This window comes from Saccopteryx leptura, chromosome 5 (genome assembly GCF_036850995.1).
Source record: "Saccopteryx leptura isolate mSacLep1 chromosome 5, mSacLep1_pri_phased_curated, whole genome shotgun sequence".
NCBI lineage: Eukaryota > Metazoa > Chordata > Mammalia > Chiroptera > Emballonuridae > Saccopteryx > Saccopteryx leptura.
Window position 1 is genome coordinate 9,768,050 of NC_089507.1, and position 9,961 is coordinate 9,778,010.

General features: G+C 47.2%; 1 protein-coding gene across 1 annotated transcript in view; it reads right to left on the reverse strand.

Annotated features, from left to right (window-relative positions):
* Positions 1-9,685, reverse strand: part of TAPT1 (transmembrane anterior posterior transformation 1) — a 64,409-nt gene extending 54,724 nt beyond the window's left edge. The window contains exon 1 of the mRNA XM_066384495.1: positions 7,360-9,685. Coding sequence (XP_066240592.1) covers positions 7,360-8,152 — 793 coding nt within the window. The 5' untranslated portion in view covers positions 8,153-9,685. The remainder of the gene's footprint in view (positions 1-7,359) is intronic.
* Positions 9,686-9,961: the final 276 nt, after the last annotated feature.

The following is a 9,961-nucleotide window of genomic DNA, read 5'->3' on the forward strand; positions in this document are numbered from 1 at the left end:
GCAGCCTGCTAGTATGTCACCATGTTGAGGAGATACAGAAAAAAGGTTATGGCACAATTTTAAATCTAAAAAACCAAATTCCACTCCAAGATTGAAAAAGCTATACTCCACAATGGCGTTCCCCTTGATGACGGCACATGCCTGAGCTCTCAGCACGATGAGTTTGGTCATGATCCACAGGAAAAAGCACGGGTCAGAAACTAGAGGAAGGAGTCCTGGGCCAGCCTGCCACACACTAGTCCTGTGACCCTGCTCAAGTCACAGTCTCCACTCCACAGAGGAGGAACGGAGGCTTAGGGCTGTTTTGTAACACCTGCTACCTGCTTGCCTTCAACGTAGGATGGCTGAAGGACTGACGGGACACACAGGAAAGTATGTGAAAATCACAAAGCATGTCACAATGTCTTGAACGACTTCCTATTAATTTCACAAGATCTGTACATTAACCAGTTCTAGCTGGCAGTTACCTAATGTTATTGATTGATGCTACTTCTGCAATCCTGTTTTCACGGACAAAGGTAATCTGACAAGTAAGTATGTTTCACAAACTATATAACCTATGTAATTACTTTTCTGTGAAACAGTTTTACAATATAAACCTATGAAAGTATTTTAACTATAAGTAAAAAACAATATTGTGTCAGGATTCCACCTCTAGAAATGCAAGAGTTTTAGTTATAAACACCAATTTACATTCCACAATGGGGAATTTTAAAGTAAGCGCTTAAAAAGCGAATGATAAAAGCAAGGCACAGAAGGGTCACGAGGCCTCCGGCTTCAGCAGGAAGCAAGTGGCAGAGCCAGAACTCAGTCAAGCAGTCTATCCCCACAGCGTGTGCTCTGGGCACTCGATTTCTGTGACTGTCGCAGTCTCAAGGGCTTCTGTAAACAGCCAGTGCTCTCTGGAGAGCCGGACCTCCTCCACCCTCCCTCTTCTTTGCTCCCGCAGCCCCGGGTTTGCTTCTGAAAAGGTGCAGTTAACTTGTCAGCTTCCTTCCAGCCCAGATCTTTCTGAAAGCAGGTGCCCTGCATCTGAACCTTCCCGATATCCAGTCCCCAGTGGGTTCTGAATCTAGGCGTGTGTTTGTGCACAACTAGCACCACCCTAATGGGCTAGGGAAGGGTTTTACCGGACAATTAAAGCAATACTAACAAAAGAACCACGTTTCACAGGGTGAACTATTTCAAAAGCTTTCTCTTCCTGAAAAGCTTTATGTTACTTCCTTCTCCCCTGCTCCTGGAGAACTAGCCCTATTTAAGGGATTAGGATCCTCCCTCTTTATGGCAACAGTTTGAGGTCTTGTACATACTACTTCATAAAATTCTCACAATTCTGGGAGCTGAAGAGAGCAGATAATGGTGTTCACGTTTTACAAATGAAGAAACTGCGGCTCACAAGACTGGTCCGAAGTCACTAAAAGTTAAGGGAACGACAGGGAATAGAACCTAGATCTTTGAACTCCAAGCCCTGCATCCTGTCTGCCCTATACCATAATTATCAGCTCTCATCTGACAATCTGACGAGAAGACAGGCTAGCATGGCTCTGGCTTCCACCCATCAGAAAGTCTGTGACTACTCCTCGGATGAAGGGGCGCCTGCAGCCCTGAGTCCTGAGCCACTGAGTCAGCCGGGCCTGCTGCTGGGTCAGGTCCACTCCCACCTTTCCCTGGCCATGGACATGTTTTGCAGGATGCAACTTAACCTTCTGTTTCAAACTGTAGCTCTGTCTCAGTGTTTTTGTTTCTTTAAACATTGTTTTTAACTTTCTACAGACTTACCTGAACTTGCTTGTCCTTTGATACTGTGTGGTTGCCTAATTATTCAGGAAGGCACTGCTCTTTACCCTGCGGGCACCGCTCTTCAAAAACCCTGCTAGCTAAGGGTACCTCACTTTCTCCTAACTGTGGTGGTATTTTCTTTCTTCTGAGCTAAACAGTCACTCACATCTGTTATGACAAAAATATCTTTATATTTTAAGAGCAATTCTTTTCCAAAAGAAAAGAATATGTTTATTTCCCTAGCACTGACTTAACTTTTTAGACGCCAACCAATTTTAGTCATTTATTCAATTCTTACCAAGCAGAAATATCATTCACTAAAAGTCTTTTAAAAGTACAAATATTGCTCTGGTTGGGTAGCTCAGTTGATTAGAGCCTCATTCTGATATCATGAGGTTATGGGTTCAAACCCCAGTCAGAGCACATACAAGAATCAACCAATGACCCTGGCCGGATGGCTCAGTGGTAGAGCATCAGCCCCATGTGTGGATGTCCTGGGTTCGATTCCCGGTCAGGGCACACAGGAGAAGCAACCATCTGCTTCTCCACCCCTCCCTTTTCCAGTTTTCTCTCTCTCTCTCTCTCTCTCTCTCTCTCTCTCTCTCTCTATTTGCCTCCTGCAGCCATGGCTCCCTTGCTTTGAGCGATCGGTCCTCAATACTGACGATGGCTCTGTGGAGCCTCTACCTCAGGTGCTAAAAATAGATCGGTTGCGAGCATGGCCCCGATGGGCAGGGTGTCAGGCCCAGATGGGGGTTGCTGGGTGGATCCTGGTTGGGGAGCATGCGGGAGTGTGTCTATCTCCTCTCCTCTCACGTAGAAAAGAAGGAAAAAAAAAAAAGAATCAATCAATGACAGCATGAATGGGTGGAATAACAAACCGATGTCTCTCTCTCTCCCTCACCCTTTCTCTCTCTCTAAAAATCAATAAATAAGAAAAAGTTTTAAAAATACAAGTATTTTACTACTTAATATAAACAAGTGCTTCTACATTGGAAAAAACAAGTTTTATCAACCATAAATACTTAACATAAATAATACCAATCATAAATCCAAATCAATCACCTAGGGTATTTTTAATCAATATTCACCTCCTACCACAGAAATGCTGTGATTCAATATCTGAAATTGATAAGTATAGTAAAAATTGCTTCTTCCTCATCCCTAAAAGAACTATTATGTTTAGTTAGGTATCTACTGCAATTACATGTTTTAGAAATAAGAAACCAGGACAGAAAACTATTAATTAAAGTAATGACTAATCACAAACATATTTATATGTTCAGTAGTATGTCTAAATATACTTTTCTCAAAATAGCACTATAAAAAAATTGGAAAGTAATATTGGTTAACTGTTAGGAAAATAGTATAAAACATGCAAACCTCCATTGTCTTAACTAATGTAAAACTTCAATAAACTTCACTAAGCATACACTAAAATATTAAATATGAGTTTATTACACAATATAGAGGCACACTGTTGTATAAGACTAACCAGGAAACAATACAACAGCAATTCTGCCTTCTGAAGTCAGACCCTCAAGCTATTTATATTTAGGGAAGTAAAGAACAGATAGACTCTTCATAAATATGTAATATCATTATTCTAACAATCAATGCCATATAGTCTTTCCAAAGGCCTCTTTTATGCAAACTTTCTCAAACTGGGCCCCAAATGAGCTGCTAGGACTGAAGTTAAATATTTTAAAAGGCCAAGATATCGAACTGATCAAAGACCAAAATGATTAACTTCTCGCTGCTTGCTTGTTTACATGTATTACCTCAGTGAAGCAAGTGCGAGTTTTAAAAGCAGAGCAGTAGTTTTACTTTATTTGTGTAGGGCTGTGCCCCCCCCCCCCAAGTCATTTCCTAGCCAGTTTTACAGTTCCTCTTATTTTTCCTTTGTAAATGAGAAATCACGTATTCATTCTAGAGCGTAATTTCAGAATCACAGCCTTAGATCATCGGTTAGGATAATTCTGGGGCCACAGTGATACTATGTAAGATATTCTCTGGAGGAGGAGCACCAGGTTAACTAAAAACATTTTAATAAAAATATGTTATTTGTAAGAAGAACTTCAGTTTTCAATTACACAAGATATAAGACATAGGGAATATAAACAGTAAAAGCCTCTGTCCCACTCGAAATTTTTGTGGGAGTTCCTGAAAAGGGGATCAGTTGGCCTTTCTGGGGTTTGTTCTTTCATCCTGCCTCTTCTCATTCTTATGAAGGTGAAGGAAGAGGTCTAGAATGAGTAAGGGCAGAAAAGTGAAGCTAAACAGACGGACAACAAGCATAAGCTGCAGAAGTGAAGAGTCACCATTTAAAAGAAGGGACAGAATGGGCCCCCCAGTTCTTTTATGATTAGAAACCATTCTGTCCTCTCATACCTTACCCCTTACTTCGGGCTCTAGTTTTATAAGCAGTACCCATCCCTATGCATACTGCAACGCCTGCACTATATAGGTATTGTTTCGTCCTCACCAATACATGTTATATTTACTTTTTCTACACCAAGTCTTCCACTGCTAAGTCCCACGGTCACTGCAGCCAACTTATATACTTTAGATACTGTTTAGTAGTGAAGTTATGAAACAGGCAAATGCGTTAGGCAAGCGTAGAGTCTACAAAACAATTCAACAACCATACTGAGCCAAAAACAGATTGCCTAATTCTCAGTCCAAGGCTGACTTGCTAGATCTAGATTTCTAAGTGGGAATATGGCTATAAAGAAACTCTCCCAGTTAGAACTTTTACAGATGAGTCAAGCGGGGAACAAGCACAAAAACATGGTAAGATGTACTTATTCTTTGGTCTTAGGTCAAAAAGGACAATAGAAATTTGGAGTATTTTTAAGAGTAGGTAAAAAGACAGATGAGATGAATCTGCAGTTTCCGACGACCACTATACCCTGAGTCCAAGATTGGTGACCACATGAGGCCACACTGGAATACACAATGACCACTCTGAGAGAGAGACAGAATGGAAAGAGGAATGAGAAATGGGATATCAACTTTTAGCTATGTTAATATACAAGTATTAGTGCCTGAGAAAAGTTTCAGTCCAATACCAGGCAACATATAAGTCGAAAAGGAAGTTCAGAGAACCCAGTGATTAGAAGAGTTTGAAAAGAGGAACAAAAAGAAAGCTAATGTGGGTATATGTGAACGGCCAATACAGCTGTGTATACACTAACTAGTATTAACGTGTATCTTCTAAATGCGTAAGTGACAAAGGCAGCACCTACTCTGTATATTCATTTATGGAATCCTAGGCTCTTAGGATAGGCCAACAAATGTCTTATTTATAAGAGCCCTGAATTCCTTGGGAGAAAGGCTAAAAGGGACTTTGGTTAGGCTACCAAGACACCAAAGAAAAGACAAAGGCTGCTCTAATTTGGGGAGATGGACTATCAGAGGCAGCACCAGAATACATAAAAAATGGACCAGTAACATCTTAAGTGCGAGCTTCTCAGTTGGAAGACGGTGGATTCCGGGAGAAATGCTTCTCACATGATGCTATGTGGTCCCACTCACAGGCTCTCTGAGCACCCCAGGCCAGCCCCTAGGGCCGTTGTCTAAACTCCGGACAGAAGAGGAAGGAAAGGTTACAGAGCAGTGGGAAGGAGCTGGGCTGGAGGGTCAGGACAAACACCGAAGCCACGCAGCAGCCTGGGCATTTAAAAATGGCTGAAAAAATCCTGTCTCCAGGATTGGTCTGGACGCTTCTGACCAATGCGGCATCCGAGTTCGAGGCTGGTCACAGACAGCGGCAAGAGCTGTGTGACAATCACAACATAGACAGACAGACAGACACTGCAGGGAAGAATAAGGGGGCCCTCGCGGTGGCCCTGACGGAACACCACTGACTGGTGACTCCAGCTGAAAAATTCCTGGGATTCTCACCTAAGACCGATCGCCAAGTGTTGTCACTGGCATCTCTCCTCACAAACAACTCATGGAATTTGGGAAACAGTGAGGAATACCCGAACAACTAGGGCTGGATTTGTCTCCCTGAAAATGACTTCTTGCAACTATGAGGTAAAAGCCCAGCTTCACACATGTTAAGTAAACCCTGCTCAGTATCCTATGTGGATGAAGAAGGGGTTTGTGGGGTGATGAAGTCTATGGAAGTCCATGGCACCTCGTATCCAGACCCAATCAGGAAGGGTCAGGGAAAGGGTGTTAGAGGCTACCCCAAAAACCCAACAATTGGGCTCATCAGAAGGCTCCTGACAACTTCATTTTCTGTGTATACAAAAAAAAAAAAAAAAAGAAAGAAAGAATAAAAAAGCTTTTATAATGTTGGCTTTCCCAAAACTCAGAAATAGTTTAAAGATATTATAGTGATTTCTAGCTACATTTGCTTCTAAATGCATCAGAGTGCTCTCAATATTGAAGTCTAAGTAAGTCAACAGACAGCTGAGAGATTTAATACCTTGTCTTACTGAGACCCTGCCAATTCAAAACTTGCGAGCAAATGTTTGACAACTAAACCAAACCAAACAGTTAAGACGGCACAGTCCATACTTGATTTTCCAAAGATGTGGGGACCTCTTCAAAATCTAATCTATGTTTACTTCTGCAAAATAGCAAATCAATCAGGACCTTGACTGCCCTTTGGATATTTAAGCACTACTACACTTTCAACACTCCACACAATCAATGCATAAGCCTATGACTTAAACATTTACTTGCATGCACTGAGAAAAATAACAGCTAATAAAGCTATTATGTGCACCATAAGCAATTTTGGGGAGTGGGGGAGAAATTTAATGGTTTGGTCGCTGTTCATAAACCTAAAGCATGTTGTGATCCCTCTACATTCGATGAAACGTACATCTCAAAATCTTGGTTTTTACATTTTAAGGCTCATACACAACAGCAATATAAGTACAAATGTAAGGTCAAAATACGGTTTGAAGAGAATAAACTCCAATAGCTGAGAGAAATAGAACAATATGCTTAAAACTCATCATGGAAAGTAGGCTTTCTGCAGCCATTATTTTTTTTTTCTTGGGTTTTTTCTTTTTTTAGTGGCATAAGTTTCGGTTTAGGAAAAGTTCACAGGTTATATTTGGAGGAGTGCTAAATACTTCTGTGCAAAAGTCCTGAACTCCACGGTCATTCCCACCCTGTTAGGGGCGGCTGCGGGAAGCACTGTGCAGGGCAAGTTAACAGGTCCCTATGGCTCAAGTTCGCTGAAAATACACAGCAGAAGTCACCTTGGCGTGATCATTACATCAGCCCGGAGCTTGTCAGATCTGAGCTCCCCGAGCCCCGGGATGCTCGCCGACGGCCCCAGGGCGTGCGGGAGCCCGGGGCTCCTTTCTAAGGACCTCGGGAGGGCGGTGGGGCGACCCTGCGCCGACTCCCCGGCCGCAGCCCCCGCTCCGGACACACCTGCGGGGGCTCGGCGCCGCGCGGGCCCCGCCCCGGAGCTGTCAGCGGCGCGGCGGCGTCGGGGGGCGGCGACCCCGCGCACCCACAGCCCGGGCGGCCCGCGGGGCGGCGGGGGTCGCAGCCCGGAGTCCCCGGCCCCGCGGCCTAGCGCCGCCCGCCCGCCGCCCGCCGCCTCACCTGCGCGGCTGCGGCGCCGCTCCCGCCGCCGGTCGCTCTCGTAGAAGCCCAGCGTCTCCGTGTGCTGAGGCGCCGGCGGGGGTCCGTGCCCGGCGCCGCCCGGCTGCTCCGCCTGCCCGCGGCCTGCCCGCTCCGGGCCGTCCGCGCCGCCACGGCCGCCTTCCCCCGGGGCGGCCGAGTCGCCGACGCCCGCCATGTTCCGAGAGCGAACTAACCCCGCCGCCTCCCTCCAGCCGCCCGCCGGGCCTCCGCCTCCGGCCGGCCCCCGCCCCGCCTCGCCCCGCCCCTCGCCGGAGCCCGGGCCGCCGCCGCCGCCGCCATCCGCGGGCCGTCTGCCGGCGCGCGCCTTTGGCGTCAGCGGTGCGTGCGAGGCCGCCGCCGCCGCCACGGCCGCCGCCATTTTCTTCCGGACCTCGCCGTGGCGCGCGGGCTCCGCCGGCTGGGGCGCCGCGCCGGGCTCCATGCCGCCGGGCCGCGCGGCCGGGGACAGCGGGCGCCTCCGGGGCTCGGGGCCGGGGCCCGGCGGGAGCGGCTCGGGCGCGGCGGCGGCCGGAGGGTCGGCAAAGGAGCCGCGGGGCGGCGGCCGCTGCGCGCGCTGCCCGCCGTCTGCGGGGTGTCCGGCGGCGCGCTCGGGGCCCCTTTTGCAGGCTCGGTGCCCGGAGTGCGTCGGCGCCGCCCGCCGGGTCTTGGCACCGGCCGTGTGACCACGGCGGCGAGGGCCGGGCTCCACTCCCCCGACCCCCGCCAGGCCCGGCCCCGTGTGTCCGCTGTTTGGGATCCATCCCTGCTGCATAGTTATGGTCAGCCGTCACATTCCCCGGCCTCTGGGTTTCCGTTGACCGTTTGTTTCCAAAGTACTTGGGCAAAAAGGAACTCAGGGACGCTGTCCAACAGGTGGGGGCGCGGAGGGAGCGACGGCCCCCGGGACTCAGCGCAAGTAGCGGGGTGTTGTGTGCTTTGCACGCGCCCGGGACACACCCGACTGCCCTTCGGGTTAGGGTTAGGATACGGCTCTTGGCCGCCGCTGTGCCTTTGCTCCATCACCTGGGTGTCTGCTGTGCTTGGGGCGGGTCGTCCTTTGCAGCTGTGGCCGTTGATTCGGCACCAAGCGCAGGGTCAGCCCACCTGCCACAGGTGTCGCGGAAGTGAAGATGGTCCTGGAAGGATCGGGGACCTTTGCCACCACTTCCCACGTGGTTGCTGGGCGCTCCATTGGAGGGGACCGTGGCAAGTCCGTTTCCCATATGCCAACCTCAGAACTCACGGGTCAAGGAAACCCTCTTGATAGGAAAAGGAAGGCTAATTCCGCCTCGAACATTAGCTATCTACAAACTCTCCTAGACCTAAACTCTCCTAGAACCAGATGTAAAGGACCTGCAAAGACCAAAATCGAGTTCGTGTTCATTCCTGAAAACACCCTGAGGATTTGTTGACACTAGTTAGTAACTGGTTGCAAAATCGCAGCAAGTTAAGAACAGAGTGGCTGTTTTCTCTGCAGCATGCTAAGGACAGCCGGCCCCCTGACAGTCTGACCGCAGGGCAGAGTGGCACTAAGGGGCCAAGATGGACTGAGCCCCGCAGCTGGGGCGCAGTCATTACCCTCAGTCCTCCCCTGAAAGGAGGAACTGATTGCCTTTGGAACATCCTCATCCTCCTTCTAAAAAACAGTTCCCCGGATTACATTTGTAAACATGCCTCTGACCAATCTCCATAAAACTCTGTTTGGCATATTACTTGGCCAAAACTGAACCTTAATCCACCAAAAATAAATTCTCTGCTCAAATCATGAGAATCATTTTGAATATCAAAAGGTACCAAAAATGTTATGGCTTCTAAGGTTGCATAGAGTTCAAATTCTGTTACTCTCTGATCTTTTATAGTGTAAACCTACCCTATCCCTATTTATTGATTATCAAGAAGGAAGTAGGGTTTTATTATTTTTGTGTGTCAGCAACCACTTGCTGTCTAGCTGCGTTTATTGGCTTATTGCCCATGCCTTTAACTCAACAGGAGCCAGAAGGGAAAAACACCTAAATTTTTATTTCTTTAGGCATTCCGTTGTAGGAATGGATTTATCTCATTTTCTCTGTCTTGAGGGCAAACATCGTGTACCAAAGGCTGTGCCTATCTTTTTTGAATGGCAACAGGGAAAGAGAGAAGCTGTGTCCAGGAACTGAACGTGTTAGGGAGCAAAAGGAGCAACTGGAAATGGGCAAGCTCAGGGATTTGTAGTTTCTCATCAGCTGGGTCTTGTCACTGGAGCTGTGCTATTTTATAAGACACTTTGTGAAACTGCACAATGAAACCCACAATGAAGAAAACATGCTAAAACGCATTTAAAAAACAAACATCAGTATGAGTAATTTTTCCAGTTAACATTAGTTTTCCCTGGGGGAGGTACTGAAAATTAGATAACCAGCTTACTGATAGGAAAAGTTGTTTACTATGAGTTAATTCAAACTATTGCAAGTTATTAACAATCTAAGTAAGGGTATTTTCAAATCCAGTTGCCCCTCAGGGCCCTCCCTAGCGGGGAAATCTGAATCACGGGACTCAACTAACCCTGACCTGAAAATATTTGGAAAAGAAAAAATTCCAGAGC